This window comes from Xiphophorus hellerii, chromosome 24 (genome assembly GCF_003331165.1).
Source record: "Xiphophorus hellerii strain 12219 chromosome 24, Xiphophorus_hellerii-4.1, whole genome shotgun sequence".
NCBI lineage: Eukaryota > Metazoa > Chordata > Actinopteri > Cyprinodontiformes > Poeciliidae > Xiphophorus > Xiphophorus hellerii.
This window is the reverse complement of record NC_045695.1, coordinates 8,924,264-8,950,255: the sequence shown is the minus strand read 5'-3', so window position 1 is coordinate 8,950,255 and position 25,992 is coordinate 8,924,264. Positions and strand designations below refer to the sequence as shown.

General features: G+C 40.1%; 2 protein-coding genes across 13 annotated transcripts in view; one reads left to right on the top strand and one right to left on the bottom strand.

The window, feature by feature from the left end:
- Nucleotides 1-55: 55 nt before the first annotated feature.
- LOC116715846 (peripheral plasma membrane protein CASK-like) overlaps nucleotides 56-25,992 on the bottom strand; it is a 34,561-nt gene continuing 8,624 nt past the window's right edge. For 2 of the 12 annotated variants that reach the window (XM_032556539.1, XM_032556540.1), the window contains 27 exons: nucleotides 23,436-23,548; nucleotides 21,131-21,236; nucleotides 20,240-20,317; nucleotides 20,066-20,138; nucleotides 15,280-15,382; nucleotides 13,843-14,018; nucleotides 12,868-12,990; nucleotides 12,536-12,619; nucleotides 12,182-12,281; nucleotides 11,595-11,612; nucleotides 9,717-9,841; nucleotides 9,506-9,583; nucleotides 9,348-9,428; nucleotides 8,370-8,558; nucleotides 8,209-8,287; nucleotides 8,054-8,139; nucleotides 7,573-7,641; nucleotides 7,425-7,493; nucleotides 7,262-7,297; nucleotides 6,965-7,003; nucleotides 6,321-6,517; nucleotides 6,100-6,215; nucleotides 5,352-5,432; nucleotides 3,998-4,078; nucleotides 3,716-3,918; nucleotides 2,972-3,055; nucleotides 56-2,452 (listed from right to left, as the gene is read on the bottom strand). In XM_032556539.1, the coding sequence (XP_032412430.1) occupies nucleotides 2,276-2,452; nucleotides 2,972-3,055; nucleotides 3,716-3,918; nucleotides 3,998-4,078; nucleotides 5,352-5,432; nucleotides 6,100-6,215; nucleotides 6,321-6,517; nucleotides 6,965-7,003; nucleotides 7,262-7,297; nucleotides 7,425-7,493; nucleotides 7,573-7,641; nucleotides 8,054-8,139; nucleotides 8,209-8,287; nucleotides 8,370-8,558; nucleotides 9,348-9,428; nucleotides 9,506-9,583; nucleotides 9,717-9,841; nucleotides 11,595-11,612; nucleotides 12,182-12,281; nucleotides 12,536-12,619; nucleotides 12,868-12,990; nucleotides 13,843-14,018; nucleotides 15,280-15,382; nucleotides 20,066-20,138; nucleotides 20,240-20,317; nucleotides 21,131-21,236; nucleotides 23,436-23,548 (2,764 nt within the window). In that variant the 3' untranslated portion in view covers nucleotides 56-2,275. Of the gene's footprint in view, nucleotides 2,453-2,971; nucleotides 3,056-3,715; nucleotides 3,919-3,997; nucleotides 4,079-5,351; nucleotides 5,433-6,099; nucleotides 6,216-6,320; nucleotides 6,518-6,964; nucleotides 7,004-7,261; nucleotides 7,298-7,424; nucleotides 7,494-7,572; nucleotides 7,642-8,053; nucleotides 8,140-8,208; nucleotides 8,288-8,369; nucleotides 8,559-9,347; nucleotides 9,429-9,505; nucleotides 9,584-9,716; nucleotides 9,842-10,078; nucleotides 11,574-11,594; nucleotides 11,613-12,181; nucleotides 12,282-12,535; nucleotides 12,620-12,867; nucleotides 12,991-13,842; nucleotides 14,019-15,279; nucleotides 15,383-17,941; nucleotides 17,962-20,065; nucleotides 20,139-20,239; nucleotides 20,318-21,130; nucleotides 21,237-23,435; nucleotides 23,549-25,992 lie in introns of those variants that run through there. The other 10 variants (XM_032556542.1, XM_032556541.1, XM_032556547.1 and 7 more) reach the window with 10 other exon arrangements.
- On the top strand, nucleotides 17,103-19,310 carry LOC116715847 (probable G-protein coupled receptor 34). Its single transcript, XM_032556552.1, has 2 exons — nucleotides 17,103-17,533; nucleotides 17,864-19,310. Exon 2 carries the CDS (start codon nucleotides 17,908-17,910, stop codon nucleotides 19,156-19,158), a length of 1,251 nt encoding a protein of 416 aa, XP_032412443.1. The 5' UTR covers nucleotides 17,103-17,533; nucleotides 17,864-17,907; the 3' UTR covers nucleotides 19,159-19,310.

Below are 25,992 nucleotides of genomic sequence, written 5' to 3'. Positions count from 1 at the left end.
AATATACAAACATAACTTTTCCCCACACAAATACATTTGGAATAACAAAGAGATCTGCTTTAAACATAAATGTATTTTTCTTTGAAAATGGTTGGACAGAGGCATTGTTTGTGTACATAAACTTTTCAACAAAGAAGATATTTTTATAATAAATTTCTGACCACATAATTTCCTGCACTGCCTATAGTGTATTTGAGGCTATTCCCCATTTTCTGGGGTGAAAATGTTATCGTCTTCCTCTGTTCAACAATTATTCATTGGTAACTCTGACCCATTTTTAAGTACAAAAACTAATCAATGTATTGAACAAACAATAAGAGATCATATACCCAAACCAGCTTCTACTTTACTGTGGGACAATATCTTCAATGATATTTGCTGGAATAGACGTTTGGCTATTGCTGAAAAAATACTTAACTAATAAGATTTGAGAAGTGTCTAAAGATTCTGCATAGATGTTATACTGTTAATAGTAAAATATTTAAATATCACCCAAATGTACACCCACTGTGTTCATTTTGTCACAACTGCTCTTATATATCTTTTAGCCTACTTTAGATCTTCTTTAAGTAAATTTGGTTGGTTTTGGTTATATTTTCATGGTTGCAGGAAACAAACGGTAGTAAGTTTTCCCCTCAGACTGTCATAATTACCTGACCAAGTGCTTGTGATGTCACCTTTGAATGAAAGCACTGTTTAAGGCAGATGCCGCAGAAAGTACACCACACATTAACTTGCACTAAAAAAAAAAAAAAGGAAGACAATGCATTTTACTTTAAACACGTAAAAGGAAATATATTTTCTTTAAAAATGAAATAACAAAAAGAACAACATTTTTTTTCCAGAGGAGCTGCTTCTGTCGTTGCAGAGGTAATTTACACAGGACATGAAATAAAACACCACACTGAAAGTGGCCAAAACAGCTGCTACACCACAAGTTCAAAAAACTCTTTAGATTTAATGTCATCAGGCCTCCTTCTGACTGCAGGTAGGGGAGCGCTGTGCCACTTTTGGTAAAGTGTGAGAAAGTTATGTCACATACTGAGCTTCTTTTCAGGGTTAATATACACTGGCTCTTGGTAATTCACTCGTATGACGTACGCACCATTGAGACATTTACACACAAAATTATTTTCTTGCCTCCAAAACAAGAATACTTTTCATATTTTTTAAAGACGACAGGTAACAGTTCTGAATCGGTGGCTTTAGGGCTGAAAGCTCTTTTCTGTCATTTTAACAAGCAATGGCTCTCTGTTGGGCTAGAAGAACACGGTCGTGGCAGTCTGCCTGGCAGAAACCAGGGGTGTGCATAGGTGGTAAGAACGTTTTCTGCCCCCTCCAGGCTCTGGTAAGGCAGGTTCTCCTTTTGGTTTTGGGTCATCTTCCAGTTTTAGAGCCCATCTTAGTTAAAGTCGGTGCTTTTCATCTGCTGATTGTGTCTTAAGGAATCGTGTCGGTACCTCTTGATTGCGTTGTAGGTTAGAGGGCAGAATAAAATCAAAGCCAAGATGATAAAATGTACTCTTTCTTTGTATGTTTCTTCATTGTCCATTTTGTGCAAACCGACATGTAAACAATAGACCGTCAGTGGTTTGTCAGGGGAGGCATGAAACAACAGCAACAGAGGGATGCAGTGTGCTCCTTCAACAGACTGAAAGGCACAGAGGGTCAGTGAAATAATAGATAATGGGGGGGTAGAGAACCGGTTTGCAGTGCTTTTTCCTTCAACCAAACCTACACTGAGAGCTCAGGGAGTTGTCGCCACGGTAGCAGCTTCAAATGTGCTTCAAAGGTCGGCTTGTTTGTCACAGAGGCCAAGGGTCTGGGGGGATGTTAGAGAGAACACACAGTACCACAAGAAGTGCCTTTAAAAGGCCAACACACACACAGGCAACTCCATAGGACTGTTTTATGGTCATGCTTGCTATTGCCTTTTCCAATATTTTCATCCATCCATCGATTACAAAATGAAAATTACAAAATATCTACTACACTGCTCCACCACTCCCCACCTTCGACTAAGAGGACAGAACCATATTCATGTAGTTTTATCATTTATATATACACACATATGTATATATGTACATGTCAATGAGCCTTTCAGGCTATTGAGAGATGGGTAGGAGGTGGGATGAAGTGTGCAGTCATTGTTCTTCATTTCCCCACTTTTTAAACATCAGTTTATCTACAGAAACGAGACTAATGAGAGACGCAAGTCGAGGAAGTGACAGAGTTCAGATTCCTGGTGAAGGGAGGAGGACAGGGAGGATGTTTGTCAGTAGACCCAGGAGACGGGAACCCACTGAGCGGTGCTGGACACCAGGTCCACGGCCTCCTCCAGCAGGCGAATGGTGTCGTCAATCTCGTTGTTGATGATGGTCTGGTCGAAATAGTGAGCGTATGTTCGCTGTAGCATCTCTGACTCTTTCTGGAGCCTCTGGAGGGAGTCGTCCTGCGGGGTGGAGGACAGAATAGACAACACATCATCAACTCTGATTGCAATTTACCTGCTGAGGAAACTTTTTAAATTCCTTTAATGTTGAGGGATGAGATGTATTCAGAGGAAACAGTAATGCTACAAGGTCACAATAAGGGTCTAATGGAACTTTTTGAGAAATACAAACAACAAATGTCACTACAGACACAAAGCTCACACATCCATACTTACAGGCAATTTTCTGCACCACTTTGGGATCTTAGGTACAAGTGATAAAAAGCATGCCGGAGAAAATACAAACATGCTTAAAACAAGCAGGATATTTATAGAGAAATAAAGCATGAAAGAAAGAAAAAGGTTAGCAAAGGGTGGCTTAACATTTGTTTTCTTTGTTTGAATTCAGTTGGCAGCTTGATTCTCTTGAGACAAGATATTCCTTTAATCTCAATAATTGATGAATTGCTTTTGAATCCAAACTAAGAAGTAGGACGCATGTAAACAAGCAGGATCAGTGATGTTACAGGGAGACCGTACCTCAGTCATGCCCGGGGTGATGGTGGGGGCCGCAATGAAAACAACATACGGAGCAAACTCTGCGGTCCTCAGGATCTTTAATGCCTGATGGGGAAGAAAAAGCTCGACTTAAAGATGTTATTCTGACGTCAAATCAATGACACCTGCATAGAGTCCTATTAGCGATAAGATTTGTTAGGTTATTGCTAATTGGTCTCTTGGTCGTCTCTGTTACAATCAAGAGACGGGATTTTAAAATAAATTGCCATTAACCTGAAAAAATTATCAGGTCAACATGCAATTTTTAAAACTACAAGTGTTTAATTTGCATATTTATTATCTATTGTGAAGGCCGCCTCAGAGCCAAAGTAAGTCACTCACGTCTCTGTAGATTTAGTGCTCACTTACTTTATCTTTATTGCCAGGTTGTCAATGTTGCTAAATGAAATATTTCAAAAGAAATCAACTCTCTCTCTCCATGCAGTTTTGAGAAAAAGGTGTTTCATTTCCCCTAGATTGCTTGTTTTTGCTTTTTTTGGTCATCAATATTTTAGATTGAAACATTTTTAATATCAGATTAATATAACTGAGTGAATACAACATCAAACTTTACTTATTTTTCAGAGGAGAACTTAAGGGTCATAGTTTCAATTTGGAAATGTCTTTTTAACCCTTTCCAGATTGATAGGCGACAATGACGTTTTTTTTTTGTATTCAAGTTTGATAGATTTATTTATTTTTGACAGGAACGCCCTCCTGGAGTACCTGCGGTTCCACATCCAGGATGGCGATCGTGCCCTGAGCGTGGATTTGCCTGATGGTCTCCAGCCTCGTTCCATACATGGCGTCCTCATGGCTGCCGTACTCTAGGTAATCGTTGTTGCTGATGTCTTGCATCATCTGGTCATGAGACACAAAGTAGTAGTTCTTCCCGTTCTCCTCGTCCTTCTTGGGAGGCCGAGTGGTGTCTAAACCGAGAGACAAATAGGCGGGCATCAATTCAAGGTCGGGTTACAAAAACCACCTAAAACATTTGCACGTACTTACGAGGAATTGGATAGGCAAAGCGGTCTGGGTGTTTGGCAATGAGTGTGTTCTTGATGTGCCGCCTTCCGACTCCATGAGCACCTGAATGTTCACACAAGACATTAGAGGATTCATTTAAACAACATATAAATAGCTCCGTACACAAAATTAAACTAGTACTTGTACTTGTAGTACTTTCAAAATGAAAAAGCTTTTTGTTGTAGTTTGTGTATGGAAGCCTTTTGGGCATTTATTTGAAAGTTTCTAAGACAGATTTAGGCCATTGTAGATCAAAGAAAAAAAAATGCCACAGAGGACTAAATGTTCAAAAACCTTGAATATTCTCTGATGTCAAAACGTTGTACATTTGTATAAAAAAAAGGATATTCTGTTACATTGCAAAGTCAAAACTTTGCATGGAATTTTTTTGTTACAGTTTGTGACGCCGGACATTTGTGACTGAAAATCCCAGAATGCCTCTAAGATTGAAGTGTTACATTTCTGAGATGCGCATCTCCATTTTTCCAAAGTGTAAGCTTGTGTTGCAAATGTCTGAATTTTGACTGGGAACATTTAAGAGGCTTTTCTCTCTCTGTCATTTTTCATGCAAATTTAAAACTTTTTGACATCACAGAATATCAAAGGTTTTTTTGCCAGAAATTTCTGTGGCCACATTTTTTTCCCCCCCATTTCATTTATCACTGCCCTAATACTTTGTTGTAAGTTTGGCATTTTCATTCACAATGTTAGTAAGAACTCTTACAAGTCACATTGTGGGCTTCTAAACTCCTTCTAGAAACTGAAATGCAATTAGATAAGTGTGGGAAAAATATGCATTCAGGTTTAAGACTCCATGACTCAGCACTTTATAGTGCAGTTAACATAGCTCTGCTGATTGCAGAAGTCCTGTAATGCGTTACTGTTGAAAGTGGTTTTAGTTCAGTTGAGGAAGAAACTAACAGAGGAAACAAATGTTATGTTAGTGGCTATGGGCCACTACAACAACCCAGTGAAGCAGCAAATGTCTGAATTAATTAGTTGGAAACCAAGAATGTGAGAGAAATTGTGAATTTTTGCTTTAGATTGCATCTACAATTAAACAATACTCTGCTCCCTTTTTAATTGGATAAACTACACTGCGCACGCAAGTTGTAGCTTACATGTAAAATTTCAGAAACAAACACTAATTAGCAAACTGTGACCCATTTTGGCATTACTTTACTGATGGATTCTGATCAACTACACAGAAAAACACCACAGAAATATTTTAAAGTAATAGAACAATAAAACTCAGAGCACAAGTTGATTTACTTCAAGCGTTCGTTAGAGGTAATTATGACTTAAAACAAATTTACATCTTGTTTCAGTTTTTTACCAAGCAAGACAAGTGTTTTCCTCTTGAACGATGGCAGCTTGACGACCTCCTCGTATGTCACCAGATCTAGTTGATCAAACACTGAAGAACAGAGGAAAAAGGCTACATTAACATGGTATATATATTTAATAATTAGTTATATCAAAAACAATGAAGCCCCAATCAAGTACTTAATCACTAAATCAGTCCTATTTGTAACTAAGCCTCAGTCAGATTGAAAAACAGATCAATCTGAATCACATTGCTTTAAACAAATCACATCTGAGCATCTCATAACAAAGCAGTCCTCATTCAAAGTCAAGGAAACATTAGGAAAAAGGACAAAGTAAGAGTAAAGAGAAGGAAGAACACAGAACTTTACTTACATGCAGCCATGTCATTGGGTAAGAGACAGCATGAAATATGGACAAAGGGGTGGGAGCGGAAGGGTTAATAAAAGAACAACAATTCAACTAAAAACACATTAACAACAAACTGTCAACAGCACAAGCTGTTAGTCACTGAAAAACTTGGCAGCAGGGCATTCAGAGGGAAAACACACACATGCAGTCTGAACCGTTTCTAAATGCAGCAATGTGATTGGACCTGCTATACTTCACTGCATCGTTAAAACAACTGGCACTACTGAGAAGCACAAAGAGGTTAAATCCTATCTCACAAGCCAAACTTTTCACTACTTAACAATCTTTACATAATATTATTGTATGAACATTCAGCAAAGTTAAAAAGAGGTAGTTGTTTTTCTTACCTGCATTGTGCTTGGCCAGATATTTATCTTTGTACTGTTTCTTCTTTTTGCCAAACCAGGTGCAGCTGGCCTGCTGCTCCTGCTTGGTTTTCTCCATCGCTATGCACGCTACACGCCTGAAGACACAAAAGCAACGCAACTTTAACAAAAATGTATGTCTACATATTTTAAACATCTTCTTTAAAGAATTTCCGAGACGTTTTTTTTTTAATTGTTCTCACCACTCTTGCAGCTCAGGCGAGGGGATGAGGCCGGCCGTGCCGTTCTTGGTGTTTTCCAGCTTTCCCTGCCACCAGTTGTGGTCGTCCTTGGAGATGATCTGGATGATATCGCCAACGCGGAAGCGAATGCCCGCCTCCTTACAAGGGATAAGGTCATCCTTCGCCGGGTCGTACTCAAACTGAGCGCGTACGTAAATCTGCGGGCGCAACACAGAGAAAACCAAGTGTTTTACCTACTGACGTGGCACAGAATGGTCCTGCAGCCATGAGAGAAGAGGATTTGCAAAGCTGCTCATATAAAAACAACAAAAAAAAAGGACTGCAAAATTGTTAAGAAGAAAGAAAGCTACTGGAAGCTCAGGTGTATATAAGCCGAAGCAGGAAGAGAAGCGCACACATGGACAGAGATGATTGTACGAAGAGCTGTTCTGCGTCTTTGCCTGCGGATGTGTCCGTTTGGGTTGATGGCGTGTGCACCAATTGTTTGTGGCCTATCACGACCACTAGTGAAGGTTTGAGAAGCAGCACGGGATCAGAACAACACTGTGATGACGTACCAAACTGTGCAGTGTGAAATGGGGGCTGGGATCTACTTCTACAAAAAAACGGTGGGGGGGGAGGATCCACTTGGTTTTACTTCTTACCTTGATGGACAATTTGTCCTTGATGGCAGGTCTGGAGATCTAAGGGGTTGAGAGCATCACACACACATGTATCATGCAGTAGAAAAAGAAAATTGACGCTCATAAACAAAAGAAGTGTGATGGGGACCCATAAGAGGATGTTATGTACAAATATCCATACTGCATTTTATACGTCTGTGTGTGTGATGTTGGAATACAGTCAAAGTAGCCCGCCTTGTGTACACATTTACAAAAATTGCGATTTGAAAGGCAAGGAGAGGAACCGACAGACTGCTGAGATAGAACAGCGAGTTTCACCTGACGGCCTTTGGGCTGAATCGTCGAAGGCAAATCCTGAGAGGGAACGAAAATATGCTGTCAGATAATGTATGCTTTTATTTTTGATACACTTTTCTCATAAGATGTTGTATCCTTCTAAAATAAAACATGTTTAAAGAGAGAAAATGACAGTCAAATATACCAGGATGGAGCTGGTGACACTAGCATGACCGTTTGCAGGTGACTGGCGAGACAAATCTGGCGACTCCTTCTGCAACAGCAAATCAAAAAGAACTAATTATTTCCCCGTCGGGACATAAGAAAGAAAACCTTAATTCTGTCTGCCGTACCTCGCATGAGACTGACTGGGAGCGGTAACTGGGTACAATCTTAAAAGTGATGCTGCCTCTCATTTCCCTCTGTTGAGATCAGATTACATTATTTCAACATTAAAGCACAAGACAAAACTATCATCACTGAGATATGGAAATCCGCATCTTGGTAGCACTACATAACACGTAGGCTAACCGCTAACTACTGTTAGTTTTGCCTGGAGGTAAAGGAGTTAGATATACAACCTACCTCAAACTTTCTAGGAGGTTAGATAAAACTATTAATTCATTTTCTGGGACTAAGACTTGTGTTTTCTAAAATTTATCTGAACAATTTACAGAAATTTTTCTCTTACCAAGAAATTTTGTGGTGCTTATGAATTACTCTCACAGAAAATGATTTTCTCTAACACGTAGTGCTAAAAAAAACTCGCGTCATTCTATAGTTTATGCTGGACAAATACCGTTTTAAATTTTTTACTTGGGTGATGTGACGTACCAGCATCTTCTGCAGCTGTTCTACCGTCTGATTGGCTACGCTGATGCCATTGATCTCTCGAATCTCATCTCCAACATGAAGCGTCCCTGAGAAAGAAATGAAATTAAAATAGATCCAGATTGAAAAGACTTAGATAAACTCTAATGAGCACATACCTTGTCTGTGAATCATTCCACCATGCATGATACGTGCCACAATACAGTGGTTGAGGTCATTCATTTTAAGAGTAATGCCCTACAACAAGAAGAGGAACAGAGGTCAATAACAGAAGATCATATTGATGAAACGGAAAACATGCGTTTCTCTGTTTACAAACCATTGGCTCGTCAGTGTTTTTCTGGAACTGGACCAGCCGGACTCTGGTCACATTCTCCAGGTCCATGTCCCCGTTGGTGCTGTCTGGGGAGTCTCCGTTCAGGTAAGGGGAAGTGGGTGGCGGGGTGACCCTCAGAGCCTCGTCGCTGTAAACCTCGTGCGCCACCACATCATGGGTCTGCAGCAGAGCCTGGGTGGGCAGAGATCATCCAAAAGGCTGAGATCGCAGAGTAACAACCAGATATTCCAAGTCATAGCCGTTTGCCTCACTATGTCAATGAGAAATCAGAGATCCTAACATTAGCAGAGGCATGTTTTTCCTCGTGCTGCCACTTTAAATCCTTTTGCAATCACTCTGCTAGCAACAGAGGTAAAATGTCTGTCGGGATGACAATCCGAGTCTGTTCGGGTCAGAGAGCAGAGCGGCCTAATTGGATTGAACCAAATCTGAAGCGTGACGGCTTTGGTAAGTGTCACACACTGGATCAGCACAGGGACACACCTTATGATGCCACTACAGCAGCGTAATACAACCATTAGCCTTACAGTTTACAAAAATAAACCACATATCTACACAACTGAATAAACAGTTAAAAACAAGCCACTAAGCCATTTTACTACCTTGATTTCTTCACAGATTCCAGCCTCAACAGTGTCCGCCTCAGGTCTGTTCAAGCCCTACAATAGTATCCCGTTTATCACGGCGGTTCTGACAGCAAACCTAAAAACGTAACCACACCGTGTTCAGGTTTACAGCAGAGCGCCGAATGACTCGCTCTGTGCGTCGCTTCCTCTGCATGCGTCTATCACCCACTGGGGCTTCGCCAAGCTCAGGTGCTAAGCAGCTTTCTGTGGATTGTCCATATAGCCCTGGCGTCTGACACACCGGGTCGCAGTAACACACACCAATAAGCCCACACTCAACGCAACATGGATCTCTTTGAGAATTAGGAGTGGATGTTGTACTAGATGATCCCACCATGAAGTGCGGCTGCGTGAGGATCCTCCTGAGCTCCTTGGCTTCCATGTTCTCCGGGTAACAGGCAATGGTTTCCAGTACCTGCGCAGACATTAAGTGTGTTATTTTGTAGCATTTAGATAATAAAATGGGTAGTGTATGAAAATCAACTGCCTCACCTCTTTGGCTCTCTGCACTCCATCACTTGGAGGGTTTCTAATCTGAGGGGACGACCTGGTATTGATTTTGTCATACAGCTGAAAAATATAATGATGACAATACAGCCCAAGCATAGCAACAAAAGCAACAACTTAAACATATTCCTGATTGATTCTGACATCTAGTGGACAGTTTTGATATTACAGAAGAAAAAGGTTGAGATTAACTCACATCTAACAGGGTGTGGAGGTGCTGATCCTGGAAGACGCTGTGCAGGAAGTCCATGTCTTTCTCACTGCAGTCCGTCAACGCATGAATCTCCTCTAAACTGTCCAAAACCTGCGATACTGCCCCTGAGCACACATGCATGCACACATTATACCATCATCCTGACTGTAGCCAAACATATTCACAAAGACACAGAGCATTCAGCACTAGACAAACACGAAAACACCAAACATCTAGTCACAGACACAAAGGTTGCAACAACATCTACAAACAAGCAAAAGAAAAAAAGTGCCACACAAAAAAAAATGCACAAAAGGAGTCATAACACAGAAAAACACACACAAAACTATTTAACCCCCAAGTACCTGCTGCATCGCCCATACATGCAGCAAAACCAGAGAAACAGCGGTACATGGCATCAATAGAAAAGTCAGAGGAAAGTCACTTCAAAAAAATCACAGTTTGGGTGAGGGGCACTCAAGAAAAATATGTGGAAAATAAATCAGGAAAGAGTTGGGATCTGATATATGGATTCTGGAACACACACCCTCTAAGATAAACCTTAAACTGCACAGAGCAGCTAATTACATCAAATAGTATTCACACACCTTGAACCTTTATCGCATTAATGTATTAAAAACTGTCATATAAAACTGTTTTTGTATGACAAACTGGTAACAAAAAATAATTCCTTCTAAATACTTCTGAATTCAAGCTCAAATTTTCTCTTGTTTGCTTCTCTAATGGTCTGCTTGCTTGGCCTTTCGGCTTAGGTCATTTTCTGCAACGTAATGATCGCGTGTGACTCATAAAACCAAAGAAGAAGTGTTTTTAATAGTGAAAGCAATAAGAGAATTTAATTTTAGAAGTTATTTTATGTTGTATGTTTTCAAGCATAAAATACCAACAGAAGCCTTTAAAAATATCTTCAAACTATGTGCTTTATGTTAAATGGGCTATGGATGTTAGTTCATTTTCTATATTTATGGAAAAAGTTCAATCAGCTGTCTTTTTTTTCTCGCTATGATGAACCAAGCATTTTAGGTCAACTTGAAAATTACACATTTCATTAAATGTGTATATAATGTCTTCCTTTTTTGCACCTACAAACAAATTTCACTTTGTAGCAGTGAGGTCAAAAGTGACTTTTAAATTGCAAAGGTTGCTAACCTCTGACCTCTATGAGCAAAAACTTTGTGCAAAAGTTCCAGAAGTATGAATACTTTTTACAAGATGCTATATCCAAAGCACCAAAAGAGTAATTATTTAAAAATGTATCCAGTCACAGATATTAACTCAGCTTAAAGGTGGCACCATAATGGATGATGTTAAATGGAACGAAATAAAACAAAAAATAAATTAAAGTAGTTCTGTTAAATGGTTAGATCAACATTTTCCCCAAGTTTACAATACAATTTAGCACAAAATGCAGCTGAAGAGAGGATATAAAGAAGTCTAATTTAATGAAGTAGAGCCAGGGTTGCATTTTAGGCAAAAACAAAAATACAGCAGGAGCAAGCATGCAAATTTACTCATTAATAACAGTATGAAAACATTTTACATGTGTGTTTACATGCATCACAAGATTAATATAAAGCGAATTCATATCTACACTGATGAATACTGTTCTTAAAAGTTTTTCTAAAGATGCGTGTAAACAGCAAATCATCTTTATGGTTCAGAGGGAAAGCATTTGGAATCAAAGAAAAAAGGTTACATCAGATTTCTCAAAAGGGAGACAGAAAAATAAACGCTGAGGGAGACACAGGAGGATGGAGTTAGTGTTTGCATCATTCAACACCAACATGAAGGAAAATGCATCTATAATGCAAAGTGGTGCTATGAGAACACTCTAAGCATGGGTAGGAGGGGGATACGTACTTTCAGCAGCTAGCAGTCCTACAGACAGCAGAGCAGGAAAAAAAACAGAACACCACAAAAAGAGAGGCTAAAATTAGAGGAAGTTTGCTGCAAAATGTGGATTTAGAGTTTGAGGGAAAACAGAGGGATCTAGAGTGGGTCAACCTGTCTAAAGCTCTGCAGGAGCTAAAATAAACCTCAAGGAAGTGTGGTTGCTACAGAGTGCCAACCTCAGCAGGACGGACATGCTTGATGCTTTTAGTTTGTCTGGCTGAGCCATTCATCAGGCAACACTAAAACACGCCTGCTCTTTGTTGCAGGATGTGAACACACACACGCAAGGTTTCAATATGCCAATATAGAGTCTTCTTATTGCAGGAAGTGAAAGTCAGAGGCAGAGACAGAGAAGTGAGGCTGTGTTGCAATATATATGTTTCCATTAAAACTGGGAAGTTCTGCTGCTACAGCTGACCGTCACACCAGGGCAGAAACCAGAAGTGTAAACATTGATGTTTTGTTTTTATTTGCTGCACACATTAGTGTGTATATGATGGGGAGAACGAGAACGTTCAGAGACGAGGTGGCGACATTTGCTGTGTGTGGTTTACCTGAGGAGGTGGGGTCATCTGAGAAGTCATGGAGCTCCTCTGGAGGGTCCCCGTAGTAGGAGTTAAATTTGTGGCTGGAAACAGCAGCCAGCACTGCACCCTGGGAAATAGACGGCAGATCAAACGGGTTTTACATGAAACCTGAGCAGACCCTCGTGTGTGTGGTGTATGAAACCTCAAGAGGGTGTACTTTTTTTTTTTTAACTCTTTCAGAGAAAAGCTTTTGCCAAGAATCAAAATGTGGGTTATTGAAGGCAGCTGCACAGAACAGCAGAGGTGTCAATTCCTCTTATCACCAATCATGCTGATCCTGCTAGTTTCTAATCCGGGCTTCAAAATCAGCAGTCTGCTGACCTTCAGCTTCCTTCTGGCGTTGAACTTCCTCAGCTGCTCCACCGTCTCCGGCAGGTGGATCTTGTAGGCGTACCTGTCCCTCTCCTAGAGTTGGAAACGCGCAGAGAGAAAAAGCAGATGAGGCTGCAGCCATACGGATGTGAAAGCAGCGCTGTGGTTTTGAGCGGGAGGAAGTGCTTTTCGAGTCAGCATCAAAAAGAACCCATGTCAGAAAGGTGAATGTGAAAAGCTAACCTTTCCTCCTTCTGCCTTATTCTTATTTTGGAGTTGCTGATTTAAAAACATTTTTAACACCAGTTGTACCAGGAGCTGTGTGTGTGTTTGTGGCTCACCTTCAGCCAGGGGTGGTTCAGGGCCTCGTAGACTGTGATTCTCTCTGCAGGGTCCAGCATCAGCATGCGCCTCACCAGGTCCTTGGCGCTCTCAGAGATGTGAGCCCACTGGCGAGGGTTCATCTGCACAAACATGTTCAGAATCACCTGAAACTTGTCGCCGAGACAAGAAAAAAAAAAAGTCGATTTTGAAAACGTTTGCGACTCTTAGAAGAAAGCAATAAGGAGAAGTCTTGTTCGCCGCAAGGGACATATAAAAAAAACACAAAAATGCGAAAGGAGGTAGCCTGATCAGATGATCACGATTTTGGCCTCATATGGTGAAAAACAGAACAAGTTGCCTTTCATAATCGCCACCACGATTATGAAATCGTGATGGTGGTTGCATTATGTTATGTCCAAATACAGACGGAAGCAAAGCTTCACCCTATAGCAACCCTAGAAACAGAGCTAGAACTGCTTTGGTTAACTGTAGAACTGTGTGGGAATGGCCTAGTCAAGGTCCAGACCAAAATATAGATAAAAAAAACTTAAAGTGATGTTTTAAAGAAGATCTCCTACCACTCTGAGATCTTTAGAAATGAACAAGGTAGTGATGGGAGACTGAATGCAAAGACACACCACAATTTTCAGATTTTTATTTTACAGCTGAGTCAAACAATTTTGCCCACTTTGACCAAGAAAGACAGACAGTTCCACAGTGGAGTGGGTAAGGTTAGGACTAGGTTAAACATTTGGCCTCTGGTTTCATCATTCCAACATCTACACTGCAGCTTTGATCTGTCTTCTAATGTGCTTTTTTATTAGACGTGACAAAACCAAATCACGCCTTGGGCTCCTCAAGTGACATATTTGAATAGCTAAGGGACAATGAGCAAAAATAATGGTAGGCCAGTGATTTGTGCAACTTTAACGTCTATTAGTGTGAATATTTGTTTATGACATTTTCAAAAGTTTTGAACATTGATGCATTACCTTGTATTTGCCCTTAATGATGGCCTCAAACAGGCGCTCCTTGGTGCCATAAAAAGGCAGGCAGCCGGAAAGCAGGATGAAGAGGATGACCCCACAGCCCCACACATCCACGGGTTTACCGTACGGTTCCCTCTTCACCACCTCCGGGGCCATGAAGTGAGGCGTGCCAACCCGACCTGATGATGGGAGGGAAAGAAACAGCGCAATAAAACACAGCCACGAGGAATTGAGTTTAAATGAAATCAGAGGCAGAGGTTGTGAAGAGATAACGACTGTAGAGGATGTGAAAGTGCAACAGCTGCAACAAATCGACTGGTTGGGTTTAGTTAGCCTGTGTTCAGATAGAAAATGCAATGCTTGTTTCTCTGAAGAGAGGTGCTTCGCTTTAAAGACCACGTTAACCACACTAGCATAACAAAATGAGCAACTTCAGTTTTCCTGTCTGGTTCACTTCAGAAAAGTTGAATCGCTCAGTTTAAAGATGAAAAGGAAGGGGAGGAGATTGAGATGCAGAGATGTTTTTTCCCCAGCAGGAAAATTTACATTTGCAGAAGTTTTTAATCAGCCAAATGTGATCAATTACAGTGAAATTAAAATGCATATTGTTTAGAATGAAAGCAAGTTGCAGCTCAAGTATTATAGCCATTTACAAGCTTCTGGTATTTTAATAAGGTTTTCTTGGCACAGACACAATATTTTCATTTTGCCATATTGATTTCCCATTTCTAAACTAGTTGACAGTGTTGAGAATCATTGTGCAGTTGTTACCAAATTCAAAGTTTAGGTTTTTGAAACATTGGTGTTACAGCAGTAGTCAGTTCTGATCATTCAAACCAATTTTATTTTATCAAAAAATTGACAGTTTAGCGTTAAACGATTAGAAGTTGAACTGAAAACTCAACTTTGTCTCCGTTTAAATTTGGGGGCTGCTTCCTGTGCCAGGAAACAAGCCACTTGAAAAGAGCTACATCAGTTCTGAACTTAGAAATGCACCACAAGCTACAAAAGTGTACAGCTGACGATCAAATATTAGTCAGGGTGTATGTACATTTTTGAGCCTTTATCTATGAATTTGTCCATGTAGTAAAAAGAGAAAATCTAGAATAATTCATTAAATCACAAGTTGTCTGTCGTCTAATTATTCCACCCTCAATAGAACAATTAAAAACAGAAGTTATATCAGCATGAAGCATCATCATGACTAAACATAAATTCAGACCACAACTGGAAATAAGTCACGACTGCTAAATTTGCACTAGTGATACTTCTGTTTTGATTTCAGCTTACTCTTAAAAAAGGCTTGATTATGGGGTTATAAACTGTTAATATGTCTACTTTAACTGTGTGTATGTGTATCTCAAATAAGCTCTGAACTTATTATTTTTTGTGATTTTTTTAAGCGTGTGGACATCAACGGTGAGGCGTGATGATCTGTACCTCCAGCTACTAAACCAGACTCTCCCAGCTGGATTGCCACTCCAAATCCTCCCAGCTTCACGGGAGCAGAGTTTTCTTTTGAAGCCAAAAGCACACAATGAGGCTGCAGAGGAAGACAAGAAACACATCAAAGAGAATGAAAATGAAGACAAGTCAAACTGCAGCGAGGTTGAATAAGACCATGGATTAATAAAACGCAAACAAAAAAAACCCTGAAAGTAACAAACCAAATTTTTCTTACTAGCTCACTGCAACCTGCAGAGCATTGCATTTCTGGCTCTGTGCAGAAGTGTATTTCTTACGTGATCAAATGCTTTGCACCTTAGTTTCACAATGACAAAATGAGGATTGTGCATAGACATAATGCTACCATGATGCCCTTTTAAACCAGATGATGCACCATGTTGAGGTCAAGATGCGATTAAATGGATCTCCAATAATGCTGTGTTTTAGCATAAGAGGTCTGGGTTAAACACTATGAACTGCAAGGGGCTCATTACAATTTCAACAGTGAGATTTTGTCAAAATTCAAATTATTAACAGAACAAATATATGCAGGTTTCAACGTGTCAAACTGACTTTAAAAGTTAGGGCTACAAGTTCCCAAGCTGATGTAAATAGTGGCCTTGTAGAAGCAGAAGTTCCCATCACACTTCAGTTTTAACAAATGGCTACATCTCCACTCAAGTGCTACAAAACACCTGAAGTGTGACAGTGTTAATTCCTAATTTCTCACTTTCCCTATTTTGGGATAAATATAAAATCCTCATAGCAACCAAGCACAGTCTTGAAACATGCATGCTGTATTTAGTTAGCTCCATCAGAAATTCATATGCTCCGTTTTAGCCAATCAAAATTAGTTTTGTGTGTTGTGTACAACTGTACCTGTGAGACGCTACAATGTTTAAATGTGTTAAACCCTCATCTTGACTCAATGCTTTTATCATCATGACAAAATAAAAATTGTTTTACAGCAGGCACTTGGCTCATAGTCGTGGGCAACCGCAAATGTCAGACTACGTAAACAGTGTTTTGGAGTTGATGTTTCCTTTTAATCAGAACCCTGACTTTGGTATTTCAGTGGTTTACTGTTATCTTAATTCTTGGTGGTTTTTGGATAACTTTTTTTAATGAACACAAAAATACAAAACTAGTTTTAGAATGGTTAAAAAATGGGCAAAAGTAAGATTCTATACTGGTCTTCCAAGTCTTATCTCTATTGTTTATGCATATACAGTGGTCGATCACATCTATTCAACCAATTTCTGCTATGCAAGGTGGTCAAATATCCAGCAAAACTATGCCAAAATCTTGGTGACCTATACAAAAATCATTTAGCCAAATATTTGTAGGGGTTTGATTTAAAATTTTGATCCTGTGTGGATTAGGATGCACAATAAATTCACCATGAGAGCAAGTACTGGTAGTATTTACACACTGAAATATTTGTTTTGCCTTGTAACATCACTATGTGCATGGAATTACTCCCTTCTAACCTCTGGCACGTGGAAAGTAGAGTTCCTAATCTCACTAGAAAAAAGCACACTAAAGAAAATGCAGAAAAAGTATCGAAAGGAAGCAGTTCCGAGTTATATTTGAGTTCTAAATACGCTCAAGACTGCAAAGAGTGAACTCACTCACTTCCCTATATTTTAAATGTTCATTTTATACAACTTCTTTAAAAACTGCACTGTTGATGTTTTTGCCTGCAGCTGCAACCAGATAATATAAGAGAGTCCCAGTTCTTACAACTGATAGCATTGAAATGAAATGCATAGAAAAAGCATCATATGAACGAAAACCTGGAGACAGAGTCGTGGTGGGTTTTACTTCCTGTACGTATTTTATCTTTTGGTAGCACAGGGGGAGTAGGGGGTGTGGACAATGCCGACAGATTTTGCAAGATAAAGAAAAGCAGAAAGAGCGAAAGAGGAAAAGAGAGGCAGTGACGAGAGGACTGACAGATGTACAATCAGATTGGTGATAGGGCGAAGGGAAAGCAACAAATATGCTGCTGCAGTGACTCATTTAAAGACTGCAGCTAAAGGTAAAGACAGTGAGAACTCAACAGCAGTTTCTATTCGGTTTGCATGCCAAGTCTGTTCTGGTGGAGGGATTTTTTTGTTGTTGCTTTTTTTTAAGTAATCGATGGAGTAAAATGTCTGAGGGACCTCTCCAGCTGCACATCTAAATATGTCCTGTGGTATCCGAAAACCACAGCTGAGCTAAGCTTTGCTTGAGAGGAGGATTAATGGTAAGTGTTTGGTTTCTATTCTAGTCTAGCGTCAAATTAACATCCATTTTTCATTTGCACACTTTCAAATGAGTCTTAGATAAAACACCAGATTCAAGAAGACTGACTCAAACTGAGTGACTTTATGAAAACGTGTATTTGGATGTCAAAGTTTGCAGGGTGCTGTCCCTTTTTAATGTCAGAAATGGTTAACCTTGTCATGAGAGAATTAGAGTGAACTTTGGAAATCCAGCTGACATATTACTCACCTGTCTGCACATTGGTTTCATAGCTTCATAAGTCTGTAGCTGATTTATTTTTCTGTACAAGTAAAAATGTTTTCCTTTGCAGAACGTGTTGCTGAACATCATTGAATTCAACAGAATTGACACACCATGACCTTGCTACCGTTCGCTGCGGGTTCTGTACCTCCAAACGCTTCCTTTTCTACTGCATCTCCATCAGTGTCGTCCTTCATGTCAAGAATCACTCCGTATTCTTCTCCCAATGCCACAATTGAACCAAACTGTACGTTGGACAACGCCTCACTCCGTTTGCCGCTCGCGGTTTTCTACTCGCTCTTCTTTGTCCTGGGGCTTGTGGGGAACCTGTTCGCTCTGTGGGTGTTCCTCTTTCTCCACTCCAAGCACAACTCAGTGCGGGTGTTCCTCATCAACTGCGCTGTGGCCGACCTGGTCCTCCTGGCGTGCCTGCCGTTCAGGGTGTTCCATCACCTCAACGGAGACCGCTGGGTGCTGGGGACAGTGGCCTGCAGACTGGTGGGGAACGGTTTCTACATGAACATGTACACAAGCATTTTGCTGCTGGGACTCATCAGCCTGGACCGGTACGTGAGGCTGCGAGGGAGAGGCAGGGCTAGGAGGAGCTTGTGGGGGAGGCTCTGTGGATATAAGCAGCTCTGGAGCTGGGTGGTGTGTGGAACCATATGGAGTATCTTTCTGATCGGGACGATGGTGATGGCCGTGACAAAGGAGGACAAAGACTTCAACGGCCAGTGTTTTGAGTACAGGCAGCGCCGCAATGTCACCTGGAAGGCTTACCTCAATGCAATGTTAGTGGTGTTGTTCTGGCTGGTTTTCATCATGATGGTCATCTCCCACGCCAAAATCGCCTCAAGGTTGCTTCAGCTGTCACAGAAGAAGCCAGAGCTTCCCAATGCATCCAAGTACAAAAGAACCGCCAAGAAGTCCTTCTTTGTCCTCTTTCTGTTCACTGTCTGCTTTGCGCCCTACCACATCTTCCGTCCGGTGTACATCCAGTCCCAAATAAATTCCAATGCATCCTGCACATACCTGGGGATGGTGAGCAGTATCAACGAGATCATACTCCTGTTGTCCACCTTTAATAGCTGCTTGGACCCAGTCATGTACTTTCTGTTGTCCGGCTCAGTGCGCAGAACCGCTCTGCGGGTTCTTGGACACCGGCTCTGCAACCATTGTCAATACCTTCAAGATGTTACAGTGAACAGCTCTACCATAGATTACAGACGAGGGTCCGCACCGCTGGCTACACCCGGACAAGCCCTCAACAATCCTTCACTCACACCTAGAACCAGCTTCTGTGTCATCAACTCCACTCTCCGTCGCACAGAAGCAACTACACTTCCTCCTGCTGGTCTTCAGTGATCGTAAGATAGTCAAGAAGGCAGAATGCCAAGCCACATTGAAGCTGAAACAGAACTTTTGATTTTTTTTTAACAATATCTTGTTTTCTTTTGGCTGTATAACTGTTAGATCATTCATACTTGTCTTTTTAAAAGCTTTTACCCAAGAATGTATGAGGCGGTGTTTTTGTTGTTTCATTGTATTTTTCAAGACAAGTTGTCTCCCACTTATATTCACTATTTAAAATGGAAAAATATGACTACCTATGATAAAACATTTTTACTAAAATAAAACTTCAACCGGCATCAAAAAGGAGCCTCATAAAAGTATTCATAAAACTGAAGAAAATAAAAAAGGAAAAAGAGCAACAAGTTCCAGGGTTATTCGTAGGGCTGAGTGATATGGTTTAAAAATAAAATGTCAAATCTTTTTAATACAAAATTTGATTTCCAATTCTCACTTTTTTCCATAAAACAATTATAAAAGAACATATTTTTTAAATACTGGCTTTTATTTCATCCTGTGAGTTTAATTGAATTCAAAGAAAAAACAAAGAGAAGGTGTGAAACATGCTTGCCAAAAAAGACTTCACTGACTATTAAGGTGACATCTAAAGGAACTTTTATTTAGAGGTATCAAAATAAAGGAGGACTGAAAAAAGTTAATAATATATGCTAATATTTCACTTTGAATTATTTGCAAATACTTCAAACTTTAAAATTGTTTTAACCCCCCAAAAAACTCAATGTCAACCTACCCTATAGAGCAGATATCAGTCACTGGTGTAAAGCTTTTATTTAACCTAAGAATGTGTAGATCAACATCAGGTCAAAGTTGGCAGCAGTCATTTAATTTTACCCAAGAGGATTGTTTGCAGTTTCAGCACCGTATTTCTCTCATTTGGATTTACCCGGTGACTAAATCTCACCTTTACATCTCGATGAATCACATTGTTGTCATGGCAGTACCTCAGGGCCTCCAATATCTGCCTCATGTAGTGGCTGCATGGGGAAAAAAAGCAGAAAGAGAAGCAGGGAGGGACTTATTTAGGGCACCCACACACTTTATTTTATTTTAAGTGCAATCATTTCTTGTGTCCTACCTGGCCACAGCTTCGCTGTAGACAAACCCTGCATCGGCCCTCTTAACAATTTCAAAACACAGGTCGGCGCCATCCATGCTGGGACAGAAAGGAAACATTCATCAGTGCGATAAGGGAAGATAAAAATAAGCGTTCTAGTACAAGGTTTCTGCAAGGTTCATAATTTAAACCTAACAACTTCCACAACCTTTTTAATGTTGGAAAACTTAGGAATATTTTTAATTTATTGCCTGAACAAAATACAGGAATTAGACACCTTTACTGAATATTAAAATGTGTAAGAATTTTTTTATATCACTTAATTTTTCTGAAAAAAATACAAAAATAAATTATTACTGCCAAAAACTGGACTGCAGCTCGCATTTAGATACAGAAATATTTAATTCATCCTTATAGACGGATTGAAATTGGATCCCAGTTGCAATGCAATCCAGTCCAGGTTAGTATATTATGCCAACTTGTTAAAACAGCTCTATTAAGAAACCAAATGTTAGCCTTTCTGCTGTAATAAAACCTCATCAGTCAAGTTTGAATCAAGTTAATCTATTGACAGAACCTCTTATCTGAATCTTGAGTTGTGCAAGTGTGTTAAATGTTTTGTTCCTGTGGTTTGCCAAGCTTGCCACCAGCTGTATAAATGGCACAACGTACAGCTTGTTTTTGTACAGGGAAATGACAACCACCACTTATTTGTACTCAGTTAGCAGAATTAGCATGGTTTGTGGCTTTTATTGGTGCATGTCTAAGCTGAATGTTCATGACTCATACATGTACAGTACAGTCCCACTAACCATAACTCATATTTGTAATAACATATGGATCTATTAGGGTTTTTGAAAAAGCTGTCCACTGCTTCGTCAGAGTTGGCGTTTTGATTAAAGCAAACCTTACAATTCAAAGACCATGTAGAGCATGCCGTCAGAGCTGTAGGTCTCCAGCAGCTCCACGATGTGGGGGTGCTTGAGCATGTGGCAGATGCTGGCCTCTCGCTTCAGATCTGGGAGAGAGAAATTAAAGATCAAAGTTCACTTCAATTATTAGTCTTATTAGAAAAGCTGAGATTAAAGGCTGGAAATGATGTAACATAAAATGTTTGCATTCATCAAATAGTCCACCTAACACATCTGTCACTGCCCTATGTCACCACCAGAGGGCGGTAAATGATATTTCATTGAGTGAAGCGGTTATGATGGATTGGAACTGCAATAACAATCTGACAATGTGCTCCTGTTGAGTCCATAAAACCCCCCATTTACACACTACACTTCCTGGCTGTCTGTGTCGTAACGGAGCAGCGACGTTATGCAACAGACAGAGAAACTGTGTTCCCCCATCCCACAACTACAGAGCCCCTTTTCTTCCATTATTTTCTCCCCTCCTCTCTACGCTCATCCTTAGCCGTCTCATTGATTATTCGTTGTCGAGAGCGACAATGCGGCCTAATGTCCGCGCGGGGCCTGGAGCGCTCTGAAAGGAACCGATGCCGTCCTCTGGCCCCGTTCCAAATCTTCCACGGATGGTTCGGCCAGACCGTGTTACGTAATGTTCGCTTTGAACTTTATTTTGACACAGATGACAATCTGGCCGTTTCATCTGCTGATATGAGGAATAAAGCAATTGTAGATTTACAGTAAAAGCTTCAATCATGGCCTTTAATGGATGTTTCATACAAAGGACTACAGGAAGGATTCACTGCTTTACTGAACGACGACCAAACCGCCTGGTCAGCAAATTGCAGCAGGTGAGTATGGCAAACCGATTTAACATTTAATCACAAAAACACCACCAATCTAATTCCCATTTGAATGAGGGCAGCAAACAAAAACTATTTTAGTACTGATAACTCCCTCCATTATTCTGACAATCAATAAAAATAAAAACATTCTGCTGATTTTTAACGTAAATCACTTAAGTCTCTTTTTATTCAGTATCAGAAACACATAGAACATATCTTCAGGAAAATATTTTAATAGAAAATGAAAAATGTAGATATTTTGGTGCAGTTTAGGCTTAATTACTGATCTGAGTATGTTTTTCTTTCAGTAAATGGCCTTTTCTGAGTTTGTATACTCCAGTTAATGATTAATTAATTACTAAATTTGAATTAGATGAAAAAAGACAGATAGGGAGGGACTAAAATGTCCTTCTATATTTGTATAGACCCATTTTAAAGCTTTTAGATCCCCCCCACACACATCATTAATTTATACATATTGGAGATGTTAGCTTCTCTTTGCGGTTTGTGGGACAGATTGTTTCTTTCCCACTGGAAGCAAACCGCTTCCGGGTTCAACTCTAAATAAACTAAGAGCTATATTTTCAGCCCGATCACAATTTTCTCTGTTGGTCTACAACCACAGTCCGGACGAGCTTTCACACATGCCTGAATTAAACAAACTACCTGATGAAATAATCTTTTGTCTGTTGAAAGCAGATCAAACAGCTTGAAAACCACATCTGAACCAAAAAGGAGAGAGAATTGTAGAAACCCTCCTTAGCAAAAAGAAAAAAATCTTCATTCATCACAATTAAGAATTTTTACATCTACATCCATCAAATTAATTAGAAATAGAAAACATCCAACTAATCAGACATTCGAATGAATCAAACATGGCTGAAGTTGGTAAAATAATCTGTATTTTAGGTAGGAAACTGCAGGTGAATTCATTCATCGTGAACCTTTTCCATGTCAGCCCCCTTAGTTCATTTCCTTGTCTTGCTGTTACTGGCTGCAGGGCTCATCTCTGGCTGGGGCGTCGCAGATGGCACATGATGGATGCCAACGATGCCACCAACATGCACACAACCACACACACACCTCTGATCTTAGCTTTAATCTCCCTCGTCGACAAACCTGCACAGTGAAACGCGTTGTGTCGCACAAAAACGAACATTTCGACATAAACCTCATCTGTGGGACGTTCTGCTTGATTTATTTCTGTGAAAATATGATGATACGCTCTCTGTGGGTCGTTGTGTTTGATATCAAAGCCAAGGAGTATTTGTGGATTACTCCAACTGTTGTTTTAGCCCACAAGGAGAGGCAGGTGGGTGAGTTTACGCAACAGCACAGGGAATAATCTACAATTATTCTTTTTTAAATCATTCCAGAGAGTCAGTTTGAAATTTTCCTTTCTGGTTGGAAATATTCCTTAAACCTGAGCGACCGTGGAGTCGTTCCCGCTGGTTTTCTCACCTTCTGTGCTGAGGCCGGGGCTAGAGGTGAAGCTGGCCACATCCACAATCTTTACGGCGAACTGCTGGCCCGTGTCCCTGTTGATGCAGCGCCTCACCACGCTGAAGGGACCCCTGCAAAGCAAACGGCCCAAATTAGTCAAAGTCACACATGGTGAAGCGTCGCTATCCCACGTAAAAAACACAGACACACACACACTGGCGGGTTGTCTCTAAGAACATTCCGGGTTGTTCGCAGCGCGGTTAGCTAGGCTACGTAGCCTCCAGCGCTTGTGCCAGTGGGAATTATAGTGCGGAGCAGCTGTAAAGTCTAAAATAAAAGCTTTATTACAGAGACCGGCGCAAGTAAGACTTTTCCCACATAATCTTTTTCCAAGGCAGAAGACATTGTAAAGTCGGTTTCAAGCATTGAGATGTTTTTCCTTTGAGAAGTCGATAGGAAGATGGATGGAGAATAATCCTGGCACAAAACCAAGCAAGAATCTCCTGTTAAACTCATAATTAATCATCCAGATCAGCTTCATTACCAGTTGAAATGGTAATACTTCCCCAAAAGATTCATCAAGGAAATCATTGAGCATTTGAAATCCATTAAAGTTTTGATTTCAACCACGACGTTTATCAGATCGGTGGTTTGGCACCACTAATCATCTGTTGTATCTAACAATGGCAGATTGCAGCAGAACAGAAACAAACAAAAAACACACATCACTACTGTTTATAAACCTGTTCCATTCAATATAATAAACATTTATCAATATTTTATATTTCATAAGCATAAATGTGTTGTCATTCATCCTGGATATGAATAAGAACCCTAAAGAGCATCCTATGATAGAAACTAAAGCTTCATCAAAATGTATACATGGAAAGTTCAGTGGAAGGAAAAAGTATGGAGTGCATCAGCAGCAGGGATAACCACAACTTTGCTTATTTCAATAGCCTGTTGCAATAAACAATCAATTACATGATGTTAAAATTAGATCAATAATTTCCATTCTGATGTTTATATTTTTTTACAGAGACTACATAATCCATTTTATTTGTTTTTTGCTTGTCATGTTTAATTCGAGGTATTTAGAAAGTCTTCCAGTTCAAGTATGATGTGTTCTTTACAAAATTAGAGTTTGTTGGTCTTTGAGTGGGCAAATTTGCATAATTTTGTCATTGTGATTGAAAATGATCTTAAAACAACAATATTATTGTTTACCCGACAATTTATCAGAACGGTCAGGGGGAGAAAATGACTCTCTTAGCAGTCAGCTGGAGTGTTTTAGAGTTAAACGGAGGGCAAAGGGTTTCTGCCAGCAGCAGCAGATCAGAGACAACCTGTCAAACAGATTCAGTCATTAACTTCTCGCTATGTAAACAAGCAGCAATGAAACAGAAACGACCAGAGATCTCAAACTACTCCAATTCATTTCTTTAGAAATGAATTTTATCCCAGCACCAAACACCTGCTTATATCAGCGGAAGTGGTAAATAGAGTCTACACAGAATATCAGATGCACACCCTGGACGATGAGGTATGCAAAGTAGTATTTGGCTTTATTCAAAACAGATTTTGCTTTTTTTGATACATACTTCTTAAAAGAAACACACAAAAAAAACAGAGCAACAGTCACTACTACCTTTACAACACTTCTGAACTGAAACCTAAAATAAGGGATTTGTGTGTGAAAACCTGTGAGTGTGTGAGAGCAACAGTGGATTTGCTCACATCTGCTGCTATGACCAAAACAAGCACTGGCAGCATCTGGACGTTCGTCTGGAAAACAACGTGGTTTCCCTCAAAGTCAGCAGGAATCCTGGGGAGAACCTGACCTCCTCCTGACCTTTGCCCTCCTGGGTTTATGTGCTGCAGCAGCTGTGTTTGCCTGTTATTATTAAAGAGCTGGGAGGTGTTTGACGGGGAGGAGGATGCATGAGGGATTCCAAACTGGGTTTACAACAAAACACATTTATTCCCAAACACAGGACAGCCTTAACTTCTCCAACATAAGATTAACTTGTCTAAGAAGCTGCTGCAACGTTCTCAACACAAAACGTCTCGTAGCTTCAGCATTTGCTTCTGAAAATGTATCCGAAAATAAACAATGTTTTCAGCAAACTCAGGGTCTGATCCTGCTAATGATGTTTACACATTGCGCCAAGTGAGATAAAGTTTTCATAACGGAAACTCGCAGACAGAAAATAAAGGAAGCAAATAGTACCGAGAAAAAGGTAGGCCTTAAACATGAAAGAAAGACCAGGGAGTGAGGAAGAAAGAAAGGAGATGAAAAAAGCTGAAAAGAAGGGCACAAGGAGAAAAAAAAAAGATGACAGAAGATAGAGAAAAAGAAAAAAGAGAAGCAAAAAAAGGACACATGAAAGGATGAAAGGATAGGAGGCAGGGAAGGAAGGGAAGCATGGATAAAAAACAGTGTGGAAGGTCACCAAAAAAGAAAGCAAAAGAAACAAGGAAGGACACAAAGAAGAAATACAGAAGGAGGGAAGGTCACAAGGACTGAAAGAAAGTAAGGAAGGAATGGCACAAAACAAAATAAGATAGGAAAGGA

Excerpts from the sequence above, each read along its gene's own strand:
- LOC116715847 (XM_032556552.1), top strand. The coding sequence starts at position 17,908 with ATGACCTTGCTACCGTTCGCTGCGGGTTCTGTACCTCCAAACGCTTCC.